The following is a 19,617-nucleotide window of genomic DNA, read 5'->3' as shown; positions in this document are numbered from 1 at the left end:
GGCGCTGGGGATGGCTCTGTGGCCTCTGCCTCAGGCGCTAGAGTGGCTCTGGTCGCAACATGGCGACGCCCAGGATGGGCAGAGCATCGCCCCATGGTGGGCGTGCGGGGAGGATCCCGGTCGGGTGCATGCGGGAGTCTCTCCCTGTTTACAGCTTCAGAAAAATGCAAAAAATAAAATAAAATAAAATAAGATGAGTCATTCAACGAGCCTCTCTACCATTCATTCCCCCTTTCATTTCTAGCAAGGCGTTCCCCTTGTTGAACCGGTGCGTCCCTCAGACTCCCGAGTGCTACTCCCTGTTCGCGTCCGTCTTGGTGAACGACGCCGACGCCCTGCAGCGTGTGCTCAGTGGGATGATGTCGGGAAGAGACACGATCCTCGGCCTGTGTGTCCTCGCGCTAGGTAACTTCCGGTTCGTTTCAAGGCGTGACAGCGTATGGATTGCCGCGATCTCCCACACATTATGTGTGTGGTAGAAGGAAAATTGAGGGGCCTCAAGACTTAAATTGAAAGCTTCACTTTGTATATACTGCTTACAAAAATTAGGAAATATTTTGTTTGTTTGGGTTTTTTTTTTTTTTTTGTATTTTTCTAAAGTGAGAAGCAGGGAGGCAGAGAGACAGACTCCCACATGCACCCGACCGGGGTCCACCCAGCATGCCCACCAGGGGACGATGCTCTGCCCATCGGGGATGTTGCTCTATCGCAGCGGTTCTCAACCTGTGGGTCGCGACCCCGGCGGGGTCGCCTAAAGCCATCAGAAAATACATAATGCATATCAGGTATTTACATTCCGAATCATAACTGTAGCAAAGTTACAGTTATGAAGTAGCCACCAAAATTATTTTTTGGTTTGGGGTCACCGCAACGAGGAACTGTACTGCGGGGTCACGGCGTTAGAAAGGTTGAGAACCACTGCTCTATTGCAACTGGAGCCATTCTAGTGCCTGAAGTGGAGGCCATGGAGCCATCCTCAGTGCCTGGGCCAACTTTGCTCCAATGGAGCCTTGGCTGCGGGAGGGGAAGAGAGAGACAGAGAGGAAGGAGAGAGGGAGGGGTGGAGAAGCAGATGGGTGCTTCTCCTGTGTGCCCTGGCCGGGAATTGAACCCGGGACTTCCACATGCTGGGCCGACGCTCTACCACTGAGCAAACCAGCCAGGGCAAATTAGAGAATATTTTATAGCTTCATATTCATTTTGACGTATCCCCTAGTTTTTGTGAGCAGTGTATTTCATATATATATATATATATATATATATATATATTTTTTTTTTTGTATTCTTCTGAAGCCAGAAACGGGGAGGCAGTCAGACAGACTCCCACATGCGCCCGACCGGGATCCACCTGGCACACCCACCAGGGGGTGATGTTCTGTCCATCCAGGGCATCGCTCTGTTGAGACCAGAGCCACTCTAGTGCCTGAGGCAGAGGCCATGGAGCCATCCTCAGCGCCCGGACCATTTTGCTCCAATGGAGCCTCGGCTGCGGGAGGGGAAGAGAGAGACAGAGAGGAAGGAGAGGGGGAGGGGTGGAGAAGCAGATGGGTGCTTCTCCTGTGTGCCCTGGCCGGGAATCGAACCCGGGACTTCCGCACGCCAGGCTGACGCTCTACTACTGAGCCAACCGGCCAGGGCCATAGATATTTTCAATGTTTCAGGTTTAAGAGAGAGAGAGGGGACAGGAGCTGAGACCACCAGCTGGCTCTCTGACCAACGACGGCCTGGCTGGGTGGGGGCGCCTTAACCCCGTGACCACGTTCCGGGGCCTGGTCCTCTGCTCTGGGTGGGGATGGAGGTGCAAAGCAGATTCCTGGTTCCTAAGCTGACCGTGGACAGTGAAACTGTCAGAGCGACCAGAAACACCTGCCTTCTGGCCAGTGCGCTTTCTCCCTGTGGGCGAGCCAGACCAGAGGCCACAGGGTGAGCCCAGCGGGAGGTGGTGCCTCCAGGTTAAGTCCTTGGACAGACGGTGCAGGCGGGGCGAGGCCTTGAGCCAGGACTGGCCTCTTCCGTGCGACCCGCCTCTTAACCCTCTGCCTTCCCAGTTTGTGTGGTTCGGTTTGATGAGCCCCGGAGGATATGAGTCTCTCTTTGAACAAGTCGATATCCTCGCCGCTGAGGATGTGGCAATGGCCCCACATCTGCCCCTTCCCCAGGGCTGCCTCCCACGCCTGGGGTTTCCCAGTTTCCAAACTGAGCTTTCTGTAATCCCCGTACCGAGAGGCTGCTGGTTCCGGAATGCTTGACACTTGTCATCGTTATGTCACTTCCAGACCTCTTATGACCCAAACGTGCCCGGCATTGTACTGAAGTCATTCGGACCTCATCAGAACCCTGCCGCGCTGGCAGGGGAGCACGCTGGGACCGAGTGACAGGGCCAAGGTCACACAGTTAGTACGGAGGAGGCGGGGATGAGACTCAGCCCCGACCTGGCTGATCCCACACCCGTGTTCTTCACCGAAACATCCACATGTCATCCCGATTTCTTGTTCAGGAAAAGAGAGTAAAATATGTAGTATTTATAGATTCACCGACATACTATACTTGGAATACATTTATAAGCATAAACCCCCAAATATTGGAAAGAACACTATGCAGATTTTTTTACACACATAGCTTATAATTAGAATCTTAAAATTTTCATTTTTTAAAGGCATCATTAGTCTTTTGTATTTAATAAGAACATCTGAGCCCTGGCTGGGGAGGGGGAGGGGCTCATTGAATAAAACATTGACCAGGCAGGCCAGAGCTTGTGGGTTCCATCCCCAGTCGGGGCACATAGAAGAAGCAAACAGTGAGCACACACTAAATGCACAACTAAGTGGCACAAGTTGATGCTTTTCTCTCTCTCCCTCTCTCTCCCTCTTTCTCTTTCTCTCTCCTCCCTCCCCCGTCCTTTTCTCTCTTGCTCTTTCTCTCTCTCTTTCTCTTTCTCTTCTTCGCCCCTCCATTCCTCTCTCTCTCTCTCTCAAATCAACAGAAAAAAAGGTTTTTTTAAAAACTTTTTTTTTAAGTGAGAACACTTAAAGTGAGAGGCTTACGTAAGCCCAGAACTAAGTCAAAGGAGTTCAGTGTGATCACAAAAGAAAGAAAAATGTTAAATGGCTCATCTGGACTTAAAAAGAAAAGAAAGTTTTGGGAATAATACCTGCTTAAAAATATATATAGGTATTGAATGCCAGCCCGTCAGAACTGGGCCCCTGCAGGCTGGCCCATCTGCTGCAGCCCTCACGTAGGTGTGTGCATGTGCGTGTGTGCATGTGCATGTGCATGTGTGTGCATGTGTGGCATGTGCATGCATGTGTGTGCACATGTGTGTATGTGCATATATGTGTGCATGTGTGGCGTGTGTGTGCGCATGCGTGTATGTGCATGTGTATATGTGTGTGCATATGTGTGTGCATCTGTGTGCATGTGTGTGTATGTGTGGCGTGTGTGTGTGCATGTCTGCATGTGCATATGTGTGTGCATCTCTGTGTGTGGCGTGTGCATGTGCATGTGTGCATGCATGTGCATGCGTGGTGTGTATGTGTGCATGTGTGCATGTATGTGCATGTGTATGTGTGTGCTTGTGTGTATGTGCATGTGTATATGTGTGCATGTGCATATGTGTGTGCATGTGTGGCATGTATGTGTGCGTGTGTGTGTGCATGTGCACGTGTCTCTGCCCTCACAGTGCACTTCTGTGTGTCCCTTCTTTGCAGCCTTGTCCTTGGCCGTGATGTTCACCTTCCGGTTCGTCACCGGCCTTCTGGTTCACACTTTGATCGCGCTGGTTATTTTGGGATCGTTGTGTAAGTGTTTCCACTTGATTCTCTTTTTTGATGAAGTGAAAAGCCTTTCTGTTAAGTATAGAACTTAAAAGTTTCCTTTTTTTTTTTTTTTTTTTTGAGCCGAATGGGGTCTTAGAGAGAATCCTCCTCCGGCCCCATCCTCCCTGGGCACATGGAGATGAGGCACAAACGGGGCAGAGACCAGCCTGCCGGGTGGGCGGCCGGGGACCCGCACAGAGGAGGACGGTCCCAACACCTGCTGGGACCCTTAGGGTTTCTTCTGAACGTTCACATCACCCCCCCGCACGTGGGTGCCTCCGCTGCCGTGCAGAGGCTCCGAGCTGGGCGGGGTCCCGGGGGCGCGCTCCTGTGCCTGCTGTCTCTCTCGTCATTCCTGGGTCGTGGGTCCATCCAGGAGTTGTGGGGAGAGAGGGTCCGAGAGGCAGGGGCACACGGGAGTCTTGGCACAGTGGCCACACCAGTAGATTTGGGGTCCTTGAGTTTCCAGCCGTGGGTGTGGCTGCAGTTTCCTTCCCCAGAATAAGTGGCTGCGCCCTCAGCCGCTTTGAGCTGTGCCCCCCACCCCGGTCCGCAGCACATCCGTCCGAGCTGGTGGGGGATGCTTTCCCCTACGGACCGGTCCAGCCCACTCTGACCTCCCAGTCCCTATGGGTGGGGCGCAGGTGGCAGTTAGCACCTGCACACAGAGTGTTTGCAGTGCCACGGAGTCTGCCCGTTGGTGTAGGTGCCGAGCTGATATCCGGGCTCCTGCAGAACTCAGCACCGGCGGAGCCTGTTCAGAAGCTGTCGACTTTGGGTCTATTGTTCCTCTCCCTGTGCTACCAGCACGGTGTGTTCCCTGCTCACGCCCAGACACAACCCGTGGGCGGGCTGAGGGGACGCACCTGTTTGGGGGGTCACTGCCCTCCCCGCCCCTGTATCTCCCAAAGACCAGCGTCTACTCCAGGTCTGGGTGGCGTGGCCCAGCCCAGCCCGCTCAGGAAGCCCAGGGATTTGGGACCCACTGCCTGAGCCAGTGTGCTGGTGCCACGCGCCGGGTGCAGGGTATAGACGGTCACCTGAGGCGGGTGCTGACCTCCCCAGCCTCTTGCCTTCTAGTTGTGTGTGGGATCTTCTGGTGGCTGTATCACGACTACACCAATGACCTCAGCGTGGCACTGGACACAGAAAGGGACAACATGACCTGCCTGCTGGGGTTTGCCGTTGTGTCTACAGTTCTCACGGTAAGAAGCAGGCCTCCAGGAGGAGGTCACAGAACTCTGAACCCAGATAAGCAAGTTTTAGCCAGAAACAGTGAGGACGGTTCTCCCTTCGCTGTGGCCTGGGCCTCCGTGGTGCTGTCGTGTGTGTTTTCATCGGAGAGCCCCTGCTGGGGATACCTCACAGCCTTCACACACCGAGGAAAGGGGTCTTCCTTCTCTCCACGGTGGCTCTGTTGCCTGTGCGTGTCCGTTGTCCCCGAACGCAGCAGGAGCCCTGTCCCCACTGTAGGGTGGACGCTGCAGATGGAGGGCCAGCCATGTCCTGGGTGTGAGCAGAGAAGCCGGGCTCTGTCCACTGCCTGCAGCACAGAGAACCCTTTGTCCCCACACCTGCTGACCCTGGGTCCTGTGGTGACCAGAGAACCTGCCGCCTCCTCCTGAACCACCTGGTTGGGGACAGGCAAACATGGAGTGCTGTTGAGGCGGCAGAGAGGGTGTGGGGGGGAGATGGTCGCTCCCTCCCCAGGTGCTGTTAGAGGAGCTGCAGCTCACTGAGCCCTGGATGCATGGCCCTGCACTGAGCAGAGGAGCCAGCAGGACACACAGACGAAGACACAGGTCCCACGTAATGCGGGTGACAGAGCGTGAGGCCCACTGCCACTGTGCCACCTGGGCTGTGGCCTCCTCACCTGTCAAATAGGAATACTGCTGCAGGCTTGTTGGGGGGGGGGTAGGCGTCCCTCCTCCCATCAGTCTCCGCCACCCCCGTGCTCGCTGGGGTGACCCGAGGCTGGGGAGCTGGGCTGCAGAGCGAGGGGAGGGCCGTGCCCAGGAATCCACGGCTGGTGTCCCCCCCTTGCCCAGTCTCGGCCTCAGAGCCGTGTGTGTGTGTGTGTGTGTGTGTGTGTGTGTGGAGGGGGGCATTCCCCCTCAAGGTTCTTGCAGCTGGTCAGTAGGCAAGAGACAGTGAGAGAAAACAATCAAATTTAGCACGTATGTGTGGGAGCCCCGCACACACGAGTGAGTCAGAGACCCCACAGGCAGGAGAGGTCCAGGGGCAGAGAGGGAAAGCGGGGTGTGAAGACGCCCCGAGCTGGGATGGCGCATGGCACCTGCGCGGGCGGATGGGAGGAGCAGGTGGCGAGTAGAGAGCAGTCTGCCCTCCCTCCGGGCGATGAAAGAGGCCATCTCTCCTGACGCTCTGTTACGGAGAATCCTCGCAGGGTGTCAGGGAGGGGGACCAGTCCTCCTGGACCTGTGGCTGAAGTGGCCCTTAGCTCAAAACTGTCCCCGTAGCACAAAGGCCCGTCTGGGTGACTAGCACTGACTCCAAACCCCCCCCCCCCATGGAGCCAGGTTGTGTCCCTTTGGTCATCCCTTGGGCACTGCTCCCTGTCCCCGGGGCTGGGGTGCAAGGCTGCCCCACCCCTCTCACAGAAGAGAGGGTCACCTCCCTCACCCCTTACCCCTGTTTGCTCTCCCTGGACCCCATCTCCCGGGTCATCCCTGCTGCCTTCCCAGCGTGTGGGAGCCCAGCGGAGACCTGAGTCTCACCAGGCGGCCCGAATCCCCGGCCCTTGGGGTGGGGACTCTGTTCCTGCCTCTTGAGTGGTTCTGGGGAGACGGGGGCGGGGAGGGGGCTGGGGGGCTGCCCGTGAGGATTGTTGAGATCAGATCAGTGTACTGAGTGGTTCTGGGGAGACGGGGGCTGGGGGGCTGCCCGTGAGGAGTGTTGAGATCAGATCAGTGTACTGAGAGGTTCTGGGGAGACGGGGGCTGGGGGGCTGCCCGTGAGGATTGTTGAGATCAGATCAGCATAACCGCCGGCAGCAACGAGGACAGCAGGGCCAATGGCAGGACCGCTTCCCGCGCGCGTGCGCAGTTTGCAGCGTCGGGCCTGGAAGGGTGACGTCAGCGCGCAGTTTGCAGCGTGGGGCCTGGAAGGGTGACGTCAGCATGCAGTTTGCAGCGTCGGGCCTGGAAGGGTGACGTCAGCGCGCAGTTTGCAGCGTGGGGCCTGGAAGGGTGGAGTCAGCGCGCAGTTTGCAGCGTCGGGCCTGGAAGGGTGGAGTCAGCGCGCAGTTTGCAGCGTCGGGCCTGGAAGGGTGACGTCAGCGCGCAGTTTGCAGCGTGGGGCCTGGAAGGGTGACGTCAGTGCGCAGTTTGCAGCGTGGGGCCTGGAAGGGTGGAGTCAGCGCGCAGTTTGCAGCGTCGGTCCTGGAAGGGTGACGTCAGCACGCAGTTTGCAGCGTCGGGCCTGGAAGGGTGACGTCAGCGCGCAGTTTGCAGCGTGGGGCCTGGAAGGGTGGAGTCAGCGCCCGGGGCTGGAGCGGGAGCAAGAACCGAGCCGTGTCCTCTGCTAGAAGCCTGCTAGCTGGGGCTGGGGGCCTGGGCCGGGCTGTGGGGGAAGGTGGCTGGGCAGTGGAGGAGGAGGAGGCCTGGAGGTGCTCTGTGGCAGTCAGCCCTTCTCTGGGTCCCCGGTGCTATGCTGGTCTCGTGCCCGGGGCTGCATCTCGTGCCGTGGGGCGAGCCGGCGGAAGGCAGGGCCCTTACCCCGTGGGCTGTGTCCTGCTGGCTGTCACAGCCTCGGGACCTGGCCTGGGGACCGGCGCGGGGGAGGTGCTCAGTGGCACTCTGCAGCTCCCTGCCCAGTGCTGGTCGGGGTAGCGAGTGGCTCTCTCTGGGCCGTGTGCCGGGACGTCTGGAGGGTGGGTGTGGTCCGAGTCCTCCCCACGCGCAGTGATTCGCTCTCACCCTTTCCGCCCCCAGGCCGTGCTGCTCGTCCTGACGTTTGTCCTGAGAAAGAGGACGAAGCTGGCGGTGGAGCTGTTCCGGGTCGCGAACAAGGCCATCGGCCGCTGTCCCCTGCTGCTGTGCCAGCCGCTGTGGGCGTTCGCCCTGCTCCTCTGCTTCTGGGCGCTCTGGCTGGCCGTGCTCCTGAGCCTGGGCACGGCAGGTGAGCGCCGCGTCCCCGCGGAGCTGGGCGCAGAGCCCTCGCGTGCCCTAGCCGTACCCCCGGTCTGGGGGGTGCCAGCCCTCGCGTGTCCGAGCTGTACCCCCGGTCTGGGGGATGCCAGCCCTCGCGTGCCCGAGCTGCACCCCCGGTCTGGGGGGTGCCAGACCCCCCCCCCCCCCCCCCCCCCCCCCCCAGCAACGCGGGGCGTGTGACGACGCCCGGGATCCTACTCTGGGCTCGGTTCTGGGGAAGCGGGACATTCTTTCTCTTGTGCTGGCTTTCTGTTTCATGAGCGAATACACTCAGCAAGGACGGAGAGAACTGGGGAGACACGAGCCGTGTGACGGAAGATGCTGACAGAAAGAATCTTATCGGATGTCGGATGTCTCTGGATTTAAACTCCATCCAAGGTCTTTGACCAGCTCCTGCCACACCGGCGAGCGATACGGAAGAACCCAGGAAAGACGCCTGGACACGGTTCTGCTCAGCAGAGCCAGCGTGAGCCTAAAGCAGGAGCATGCCCAGGGTCACTTGGTCCCCAAGAGGCGATCCCGTGTCCTCCACCCTCTTCTGGGGGCAGGGACAGTCCTGAGAGTCCACCGCGGGGCTTTTATTAAGAGACAGGTGCCTGGGCCCCACCCACAGGGGTTCTGAGCCGCCTGGTTTGTGGCAGAGCTAAGTGTCCCTCCTGAAAGCTGCATTCTGGAGCCGTGCTCCTCAGAGGACCGTCCCCGCCGGAGAGGAAGCTGCTTCCAGCGTGTGTCACTCGTGGCTGCCTTCATCGAGGAAGTCTCACTGTGAGAAAACCGTGCGCCCGGAGAGGCAGTGGGCGTGGCTCCGGCACAAGGCCGTAGCTCACCACGGGCTGGGGACACATCGTGGGTGAACACAGGAGGCTGGCCTGCGGACCACACCCGGAGAGGGTGCTCTGCACCTTCCCCAGCTCCTGGGACGCGGGGATGGCCCAGGTTCACACTCGGGTGTGAGGACAACAGAGAAAGGTGCTTTCCTAGCTGGTCAGCAGGCAGCTGAGAACCCACAAGGTTCTCATGGACGGCACGCCCATAGGGCTCACGGAATTCCCTAGTGGCTGGTGAGGGTCATTTTTTTGTCCCTTGTTGTCTGTTCATATAGGCGAGAACACCTGCTATACAACAGATGCTTTAGTCCGCTGGTTCCCTCCCCTCCTCGGGACGCTGGCCCCTTCAAGATGGTCAGCGGGCTCTCTGCAAGACTCGGCCCTTAGACACCCCTGTCCCCAGACTCAGAGATGCTTGGAGGGCAGCCTCTTCTGATGGGGTCTCTAGGAGCTCGGAGACCCGCAGTGACCTTCACCGAGTATCCGGGAAGGACCCCGGACGCACAGGCACAGGAATTCAGTCAGGACGATGTCAGTCTGAGAGTGACAGGAAACTCAGAACAGCCGCTTAAAGAAAATACGAGGTGATTTCTCTCTTGCATAAACGAAGTCCACGGCGGAGACCTGGGGCCGGCACTGTGCCCAAGGGCCTGCGTACCTTCCTTCTCGTCCCACAACCTCTGCCACCGTGTTCACCTCGCAGCTGAAGTGGACACCAGGCTCCTGCCAGCAGGTCTCATTCTGGCCACGGTGAAGGCCCAGGGAGGAAGGGGTGCTCTCTGGGTGCTGGGCGCACGCAGGGGGACCCATCCGCCCAGGGAGCGGCAGTGGAAGGGAGAGTGTGTCCGGAGGACACTCTGACCCGAGACGGAAAACCCACGGCTGACGCATAAACAAAGAGGTGACACGACCTGACTCACATCTGCATCAGGGTGACCCGGGAGCAGATATGGCGGTGGCCTAGTTAGAACAGGGTCGTGATGGTGACGTGTCGGATTCTTGCATCCACGTCGAGGGGTTTCCTGGTGTGTCAGCGGAAGGCGTGCGAGGCAGAGGCGCTGGGGACGGCAGGGAGGATTTGAGAACCTGGAGGGAGGATGGGACTGACATCTCCGGAGATGGGGCGCAGCTTTGCGTGGAGCATTTTGGGGGAAGCTCAGACCGCGTTTGGCTGTGTTAACTGTTGAGACGTCTCGTGGGCAGCCGGGCGGCGGTGTCAAGCAGGCAGCGGTATGAGTCCGAGTTTCTGGATCTCTGCCTTTGGGAACTCGGGACATACAGATGGTCTTGAAAACGATGAGGTGGGAAGGGGTGTAGAAAGAGAAGAGAGGGAGTCCAGGGACCGTGCTTTGGGTGCTGCGATGTTGAAGGGTCATGGAAGACGGAGAAGAAAGAGGAGAGGGAGCCATGGGCGGGGGGGGGGTGATGAGGAGAGAGCGTGCTGCCCGGGAACTCGGGGAAGAGGAGTGGACGCCTAGGGAGCCAGGCTCTGATGAGCCAGGTCAGAACGAAGCACGGACCTGTCAGATTTAGCAACACGGAAACGACAGGACACGGTGTCAGAGAACCAGGGGCCGTGCGTTCAAGAGATGGTGGGAGAGGATTAATTGGAAAAGGAGGAGAAGGCGGGAGGAGTTTGTGTGAAAGGGGAACAGAAGGGAAGCCGGAGGAGGAAAGGGGGTCCTGAGTAGATTTAAAGAGAAAGATGTGAGATAAGTAAAAAGGCTTCTGTAGAGAGGAGTGTCCTCCTGAAGCGAGGAAGAGGGAGAGAGCGTCTCTGAAGAAACACCTTCACAGCGGTGAGAAAGGACACGAGGATTTGTCGCGCTGTGGGGGGGGGCAGGTTATGGACCTGTGGACAGCAGGCGGATGGAGGTGTTGGGTTTTCCCAGAGAAACCGCCAGTGAGGTCACTGGCTGGGAGTGGGGACAGAGAGGACTCTCAGGTGACAGGGGAAGGTCAGAGCAGCCGGGGAGAAGGGGCAATGAATCCACTCACAACACGTGAGCTCCCGGGAGTCACCCAGAAGGTGCCGCCTTCTTCCTGATGTCCTGTTTGCCTTTTGTATCCACTTCCTCACAGCGAATGTTCGGCATGGTCCCGGCGTGCAGCAGATGCTTAATGCATAGCCGTCAGTTCCAGAACCGGAACCGGAACCCTGACTACCTGTATGTCAGGTGTAGCTAACCCCAAGCCACACTTACTATGTCAGATGCCTTCTACATTTATTTTACATAAAAAAATATTTTTATTATTGATTTTAGCGAGAGAGGCAGGGGGCAGGAGAGAGAGAGAGAGAGATAGGAACATCGAGCTGTTCCTGTATGTGCCCTGACCGGGGATCGAACCGGCGACCTCTGCTGCTTTGAGACAATTCTCTAACCAGCTGAGCTCTCTGGCCAGGGCTGGTGCCTTCTGCATTTAATCCTCATGATAGCTGCCTGAGGGCACTGAGGGTCACTGCCCTGGCTCGGGGCACCAGAAGGGTGAGAAGTGGGTGGTGGTACAGGTGGTGAGGCAGGTCCCATCACCCGCCTGGAGCTGGTCAGCCACGAGGAGTCAGTGCGGAGATGTGACTCTCAGCCTGTGTGACAGTGAAGCCCAGGCCTGTAACCGCGGCCCCAGGGTTCTTCCTGTCGGTCTACCCTCTTCGTCTTTGCGTGGGGGGCACCGAGGCCCAGGTGGCTTTGGACCTCCGTCAGTGCTGAGGCTGGAGCCAAGCCCTCTCTCAGTTCGGTGCCCTCTGCACTACCATCCCTGAGACCTGTCACATCCGGGCAGCTCTCTGTAGTCCGAGTTCGGCTATACTGTCACCAACCTTAGTAACAAAGTGTCCATCCTTGGTGGGGCTCCTGACGGCAGGGACACGGCCTCCCAGCAGAGGGCAGTCGTGAGCGCGTGAGCACTCGCCGCCCAGGGGCTGCAGCGGGAGCTGGCTGCTGCAGGGGAGGTGAGCTCACAGCAGCCGTCTCGTCCCCCAGGTGGTGTTTGGCAGGGTCCGGGGCTGGGTGACTGGGGGAGGGGAGGGAGGGTGCTTCTGGCAGCTGACCGGAAGAGGCCAGGGGAGCTGCTGAACACCCTGCAATGCACAGGATTGTCCCGGCCGACACTGAGTTGTCCGGCCGCAGTGCCAGTGAGTATGGGGCGAGCTTGAGAAGGCCCGTCTGGGGGGAAAGGCCACAGACCTCTGTAAACCGCCCGTGCCACCGGAGCAGGGGAACAGCACGCAGAAGTCGTCCTCCATAAGACGTGGAAACACAAGTGACCAGTTCAGAATAACCTGGGGGACACCCAGGGTTGGAAGGCTGGCGTGGACCTTGGCTTCTTGTCACTTTAGCCGCTGTCCACCTTGGTGACTTGCCACCTGAGTGTCCGGCTGAGATGGTGTGACCTCCGTGGGCGGCACAGGGCTGCCGTGGCGGGAGGCCACCCCCCGAGCACCCAGGCCCAGTGTGCGGCTTGGCTTTCTTAGCTGTCACTTCTGATGCTCCCGGCATGGCTCTCCAAGGTCCCATTGACCCCCCACCCCCCCATTCATACCTGCTGGCTCACGTCCCGTGTCCTGCAGATCGGGGGACGCTCTTCCGACACCTACCCATCTGGGAGAAGCACAAGCCTTTGTCAGCGCCTCACCTGACACAGACGGACTCCACGCCAGAATGAGCCCAGTGTTCGGTAAATGTCAGCGTCCCTCTTCTTGCGAGTCCGGCTGCCCCCCCCCCCCTTCTCTCTCACAATGTGGCTCTTGTCCGGCGGAACCCAGAGCGTGGGGAACGGAGACGGTGTCATCTGGAGCCTGTCTGCTCTGCGGCCGGCTCGCTGCCCCTGCGTCCTCCGCGCACACCCTGCTGTGAGTGAGTCGTGAGCCTGGAAGCAAACGCCCAGCTCCGGGAGGAAGCATGGAGCAGTCTTGACGTGTCGCTCGGGCTGTGGGTGTCGCCCAAGGCCGGAGCGCCCACCGTCTCGTAGTTGACGTGAAACGCAGAGCGAGGAGGACGTGTAAGGGTCACACAGCCGGCCTGCGGAGCTGGGCTTGGGATCCAACGTGCAGATGAGACGGGATCAAATTGTGGAGCGAATTCCAGGGCTTTTTAGGGGAGGGCAGAGGGGGCCGGGCACGGCCTCCTGCTCCTGAAGGTCACACTAACAGCCATTACCACGTGTGGAGAGATGTTTCCATGGACCGGACCCTACGGTAATCACATTCCGGACAATCTGACTCAAACTGCCACCCAGAAAGGGGGATGGTGGACAAAGAGGCTGAAACTCCACGAGGCCACATAGCTTGACCCAGGCTCTGCAGGACGGGAGAAGCCGCGATTTAAACCCCAAAGATGAACACTCAGGCCCAACAGACATTTAAAACGTTCAAGAAGACTTTGTTCTTGAAATGAAATCTGAAATGAATCCCTTTATTTATGTATGTATGTATTTTTTTGAAGTTGGAAACGGGGAGGCAGTCAGACAGATTCCCACAAGCGCCAGACTAGGATCCACCTGGCATGCCCACCAGGGGGTGATGCTCTGCCCATCTGGGGCATCGCTCTGTTGCAACCAGGGCCATTCTAGTGCCTGAGGCAGAGGCCACAGAGCCATCCCCAGTGCCTGGGCCATCTTTGCTCCAATGGAGCCTTGGCTGCAGGAGGGGAAGAGAAAAAGAGGAAGGAGAGGGGGAGGGGTGGAGAAGCAGATGGGCACTTCTCCTGTGTGCCCTGGCCAGGAATCGAACCTGGGACTTCTCACACTGACCTGACGCTCTACCGCTGAGCCAACCGGCCAGGACCTTGAAATGGATCTGTTTAAAACAACAACAAAAACCGGAGATCCTTGACGCTTACATTTTATCTGTCACTGAGTGGCGTGGTAGAGAGACCAGGGCTTCCCGAGTCCAGTGGGTCTGGCTTTCTTGTCTCCTCCTGCTTGTTCTGGACGGGGAGACGTTACAAAACTTCTGGGACTTTTCCAAACCTTGGTTTTCACGTCCACAGAGTGGGATGAATATCAAAGCATACGTCACGTGTCTTGCAAACGTCCCACATTCCGTCACTGTAATTACTATTCACGGTATACATGGGTCAGATGTGTTGAGAATTTTTAGTTTTTGCTACGAAGACCTTAACTTCGCGGGAGGTGCTTCCAACTTGACTGGGCACCTGTGTTTCACGTCGTACCGCTGGCCAGGCGTGAGGCGGTGTGGCCTGTCGGACCACCTGCCGCGCTTGGGACAACATTGGTGTAAAGTATGTTTGTGTTTTGAACTTCAGGAGCTGCCCAGGTCACCGAAGGCGGCCACGTGGAGTACAAGCCTCTCTTGGGCATCCGGTATATGTGGGGTTACCATTTAGTGGGCCTCATCTGGACCAGCGAATTCATCCTGGCATGCCAGCAGATGACGGTGGCGGGGGCAGTGGTCACCTGTTACTTCAACAGGTAGGTCTAGCCTGTTATTCCTGCTGGTTCGTTGGTGTGCGACATGTTCATGCGTCTCAAAAGGGATTCTGGAGTTTTTTGGGTTTTTTTTTTGTATTTTTCTGAAGTTGGAAATGGGGAGGCAGTCAGACAGACTCCCGCATGTGCCCGACTGGGATCCACCCAGCATGCCCACCAGGGGGCGATGCTCTGCCCATCTGGGACATTGCTCTGTTGCATCCAGAGCCATTCTAGCGCCTGAGGCAGAGGCCACAGAGCCATCCTCAGCGCCCAGGCCAACTTTGCTTCAATGGAGCCTTCGCTGCGGGAGGGGAAGAGAGAGACAGAGAGGAAGGAGAGGGGGAGGGGTGGAGAAGCAGATGGGCCCCTTTCCTGTGTGATCTGGCTGGGAATTGAACCCGGGACTCCTGCACACCAGGCCGACGCTCTACCACTAAGCCAACCAGCCAGGGCCGGAATTCTGGAGTTTTGACGTGACCCCTTCAAAGGGATTGGCTAGCCAGCACCCAGTGGAGCTAAAAGTTTATCTGGGCACTTACTTGGTGGGGGGAAAAATGGTGTCCCTTCTACAGTGACCCATGTGCAAGCTCTTGAACATAGAAAATCCAGAAGGAAAGCCAAATAGGGAAACAATCGTGCAACTTAGGAGGGAGAGATGGAAGGAGGGGTCCTGTCAGCATTGCTGACTTCACACAACGAAGCCTTGGTCTGTTTGGAACACACTCCAGGACCTTCTGTGAACCCCGCTTTTTCCAGTATAAAACAAGGAGAGTGAGTGCTCGGAAAGCAGCTTGAAATCCTCAGGGAACTGTCTACGAAGGTAAAATACCATCCCTGTTTGCCTCAGTGCTAGTGAATTCATTCCTTGCCTCTGCGTTCACCATGAAACTTACTTAAGTGTTTACAGCCCATGACCTCACACAGTAACTGAGGACACGCCCTCCACCCTTTACCTCTCTGGTGTGTGTGTGACTCCCTGCCTGGCGATGGGAAAGCCTCGGGCAAGAAGGACAGGCCAGGACAATGACAGGGTTGGACTCGGAACAGGAAGTTTCGTCCCCAGTTGGGCTGACCCTCCTCCAATCTCTGAGGCCAAAAAAGCAGATAAACCGAGAGCATTCCTAGGAGTGAGGAGGTCTAGCAGGGGTGACTCATGCCGTGCCATGAGCAGTCACCTCCTCCTGGTACAGGGCCAGAGCGTTTTACCACAGTGGTGCTGTTGGGAGCACAAGGCTGCAGCCCTTGGCTCTGAGAACCTGTGAGGCTGCAGGTCGGTGGTGCGGCCTGCCCCCGCCCGTGTAGCAGAGCAGAGACTATTCCAACCAGATCAGCAGGTCACAGCTGTCTAAGGGGCAGTGATCTGGGGTTATGCTAGAGTCACTAAACCGAAGTATTGTCAGTGGTGGCTTTGGTCTAACTTTCCGCAAAGCACGTGTCTCCTAACCCCTCCTCCCACTCCAGCTGCCCCCCCCCCAAAAAAAACATGAAAGAATGAGAAAGGCATAAACACTCAAGGACAGTGACAAACAGAGGTGATGACAGCAGATCAGAAACGTCTACCAGATGCCGATGGTCTAGGAGAGGGTGGGTGAGGGGCGGCCCAGCTGACCAGAGAAACTGAAACAAAAGCCGCCCATGCGTGCTCGGTGGGAGGGGGTGGAATCAGATGCAGGCTGGTCTGAGCCCCCAGACCTGGGCAGGCTCAATGGCTCTCGTGGAAAGGCCCTCTCAGGGTCAGTTAAGTGTCCCCCTGCAGGACAGTTGGTCTACACCAGTAGCAGCAGGTGGAGCTTTGCTCTCTGGAGAAGGGGACCAGAGTAAGGGCTGGACTTGGGGTGTCTGACCCCAGCTGAGGCTCATGTGGGGCCTGCTCATTCAGTCTCAGAGGTGAGATGGGGATCCACGCTGAAAGAAGGGGGGACCCCTTGCTATACCCACCCCCACAGCTCAGCCCCCAGGATGGGACAGCCGGTTGATGTCCCTGAGGCAGGGCTCAGAGGCGTCCTCTTTGGAGAAACTGTCTAACCCAACGTGAAGACCTCCAGTCGGTTGTGTGGGCCCCCCCAATGAAAGGGCCCAACCCCCTGACCCTGAACAGACAGCAAAACTCACCAATCAGCAGTCACTTCTCCAGAGCTCACCAATCAGCAGTCACCTCTCCAGAGCTCACCAATCAGCAGTCACCTCTCCTCCCAAGCTCACCAATCAGCAGTCACCTCTCCTCCGGAGCTTCCAGTCCAGCCCTTAGTGTGTCTCAAATCTGATGACCGGCGGCTGCGAAACATTAGAAGAAAACCCCAAGTGTCAGATCCAAATGAATAAAACAAAAGGAATTTAGGTAAACAGACCATGCAGGCGGCAGAAGAAAATGACAAAAACAAATAGAAACACATCATATCCTGAAAATAAAGAAATGTGGCAGCCATAAAATAAGAACAAAGGGATAGTGAGAGAACAAAAAAGAACTCTTAGTAACAAAACATAAGGTTGCAAAGTGAATATTTTCTCTGTTTTTTAAAATATATATTTAGTGAGAGGAGGGGAGATAGACTCCCGCATGTGCCCGACCAGGATCCACCTGGCACGCTCACCAGGGGGCGATGCTCTGCCCATCTAGGGCGTCGCTCTGTTGCAACCAGAGCCATTCTAGTGCCTGAGACCAAGGCCAAGGGGCCATCCTCAGCGCCCGGGCCAACTTTGCTCCAATGGAGCCTTGGCTGTGGGAGGGGAAGAGAGAGACAGAGAGGAAGGAGAGGGGGAGGGGTGGAGAAGCAGATGGGTGCTTCTCCTATGTGCCCTGGCCGGGAATCGAACCTGGGATTTCCACACACTGGGCTGACACTACTATTGAGACAACTGGCCAGGATGAAAATTTTCTGTTAAAGGATTAAAACACAAAATTGAAGAACTCTTCTAGGAGATAGCAAAACAAAAATAGAGATGAAAAATAGGAGAGAAAGGATAAGCAGGGGTCTCAAACTCGCGGCCTGCACTAATTGAAAAAGAACTCTTAGTAACAAAACATAAGGTTGCAAAGTGAATATCTGGTTGCAGGCCATGAGTTTGAGACCCCTGAGTTAGAGGATACATCTGGGAGAACTGACATGTGACTAATAGGTCCAGAAAGGGAGAGCAAAGGAAGGGAAAGGGGTGGGATTATCAGAGGACGTTTCTCAGGGCCGGAGGATGGGAGTTGACAAGACCCTGAGTGCTCTTAGAGGGGAGAGTAGACAGAGCCCGGGCTAAGGGTGAAGACCACTGCGTGGAGTCAGACGTGCCCCCGCCCCCACAGCTCGGAATCGGGAAGGTGATGCTCTGAGGACAGGTGGTTTCCAGCCTGGAGCTCCAGACCCACTCATGCTGTGAGTCAGAGGAGAGGAAAAAAATTTCCCTCCCACATCATTTCTTGGGAAGGATGCTCTCTGTTGAGAGGAACGAGTAAGCCCCGGAGGAAGATGGGATTCAGGAGCAGGCTCCAACCCAGAGAGGAGAAGGGAAGGGCCAGACTCTCTGCCCAACGTCAGTGTCCTGTACTGTTCAGAGTCCTAGTGCGCTCTGGGCTGGACCCAACCAGGGCTAAACCGTGCTCCTGGGACCCTGGCACTGCCGGCTTGCCTTTGTGCTGTGTTGTCCGAGGGACACTTATGTACCGGGATACGGAGGCGCCCCAGGACTTCACCCCCTAGCCCAGAGATGAGTCCCTGGAGCTGGAGCACTCAGGACAGCCCAGGTTTCAAGAAGGAGAATGTGGACGTGTGGGTCAGGTCCCGGGATCACCTCTCTGTCTCGCTGCCCTGGTCCTCTTTGCTGCCACCACCCACAGAAGGGGTGGAGGGTGTTGACACGCAGGACTTGCGGAGACAGAGGCTCAGTCTCTGTATGAGCTCGGCTCTCCTGGCTCTCCTGGCGCGCCTGACTCTGCACCGCCACCCTCTAAGCCAGGGGTCCCCAAACTACGGCCAGGGGGCCGCATGAGGACCCCTGAGGCCATTTATCTGGCCCCCGCCGCACTTCCGGAAGGGACACCTCTTTCATTGGTGGTCAGTGAGAGGAGCATAGTTCCTATTGAAATACTGGTCAGTTTGTTGATTTAAATTTACTTGTTCTTTATTTTAAATATTGCATTTGTTCCCATTTTGTTTTTTTACTTTAAAATAAGATATGTGCAGTGTGCAAAGGGATTTGTTCATAGTATTTTTATAGTCCAGCCCTCCAACGGTCTGAGGGACAGTGAACTGGCCCCCAGTGTAAAAAGCTTGGGGACCCCTGCCCTAAGCCAACCCTGAAGGTATGGTTCAGACCAGAGATTAATTTCAGGTGGTCATATCAGGGTTACCGTCGCAGTATGACTTGAAGCCTCTTAGGTGTAAGCAGTCCCCTTCCTGAGGGCGGGCTTTGCAGGTTGTAGGGGAGGGCGCGCGGAGGGATCCCCCTGTGGGAGGGAGGACAGAAACCGGAAAAGGCTCTTGGAGGGAAGGTGAGGTGGGAACTTCAAAGCCAGTCCGCTGACCTCTCAGGGCAGGTGTGGAGCGACTCTCTGAGCTGGGCTTAAAGGGCCCTCTTTTTACCCTGTTCCCCTCGTCATGAGACCTCCCAGCTGGCCATGTGGGAGCAATGGGCTGGGTCTGCCCAGCGCTGAGCCTCCTGCTCCTGGGACCACGGAGTCCTCCTCGGGATGCGTGTGGACTGGGCCAGTCGGTACCCTTCAGACACCCTGCCCTCAGGGGTGCACCCCATGCTGCTGAGCCTGCCCAGCAAGCGGATGCCTGGCCCCAGTGGCCAGCGCCTGCAGGACGGGCCTAGGTCCCCGTGCGCACGGAGGCCTGTGAGCCGCCTGCATCCTGACTGGATGGGATGCAGGGGAGGTCCTTTGCCCCTGAGCTCTTCCACAGCACACGGACCTCCAGAATGGAAAACTAAACATTCTTCCTTAAAAAAATAAAAAAAGAGGAAAGGGAGAAGCTGTCAGGTTTTCCTGGCCTGGCCTGTTCTCCCGATGACCAAATCAAATGGACTCCCATCGCTGTGGCCCCCGCTGCTCCCTCCTCTCCTGACACTGAGCTGAAGCACACGTGGGCCTTCCCTCCTGGGTGGGGGGTGGGGGGGGATGCTCCCCGCACGAGGAGCAGCAGAACCAGGCCGCTGCCAACTCCGGAAACCCCTGGCCGCGTTCCCTCCCTCTCTCAGGCGCAGGCCCTTGTCAAACCCTTAGTTCATTAGCAAGCCGGCCGCGCAGAGGCAGCCCGGCCGTTGGGAGGCAACCAGGCTGCACTTGGAATCCGAGAAGAGGCTTCTCGGAAGGGGCCTCGTTTTCCAGAACTGGCATCAGTGGACTCGGAGGGGCCCCCCGGGCTGCCCCCTTTGCTTGACCCC

At 57.4% G+C, this 19,617-nt stretch overlaps 1 protein-coding gene across 5 annotated transcripts in view; it reads left to right on the top strand.

The window, feature by feature from the left end:
- The window catches only part of SLC44A3 (solute carrier family 44 member 3), a 61,835-nt gene that overhangs the window by 19,428 nt on the left and 22,790 nt on the right, over positions 1-19,617 (top strand). For 4 of the 5 annotated variants that reach the window (XM_066247104.1, XM_066247103.1, XM_066247106.1 and 1 more), the window contains exons 6-11: positions 245-405; positions 3,708-3,797; positions 4,522-4,626; positions 4,896-5,020; positions 7,769-7,955; positions 14,079-14,244. In XM_066247104.1, coding sequence (XP_066103201.1) covers positions 245-405; positions 3,708-3,797; positions 4,522-4,626; positions 4,896-5,020; positions 7,769-7,955; positions 14,079-14,244 — 834 coding nt within the window. The remainder of the gene's footprint in view (positions 1-244; positions 406-3,707; positions 3,798-4,521; positions 4,627-4,895; positions 5,021-7,768; positions 7,956-14,078; positions 14,245-19,617) is intronic. The other variant, XM_066247105.1, reaches the window with a different exon arrangement.

This window comes from Saccopteryx bilineata, chromosome 11 (assembly GCF_036850765.1).
Source record: "Saccopteryx bilineata isolate mSacBil1 chromosome 11, mSacBil1_pri_phased_curated, whole genome shotgun sequence".
Classification (NCBI taxonomy): Eukaryota; Metazoa; Chordata; class Mammalia; order Chiroptera; family Emballonuridae; genus Saccopteryx; species Saccopteryx bilineata.
Note: the sequence above shows the minus strand (reverse complement) of the source record. Positions and strands in the feature narration are given on the sequence as shown.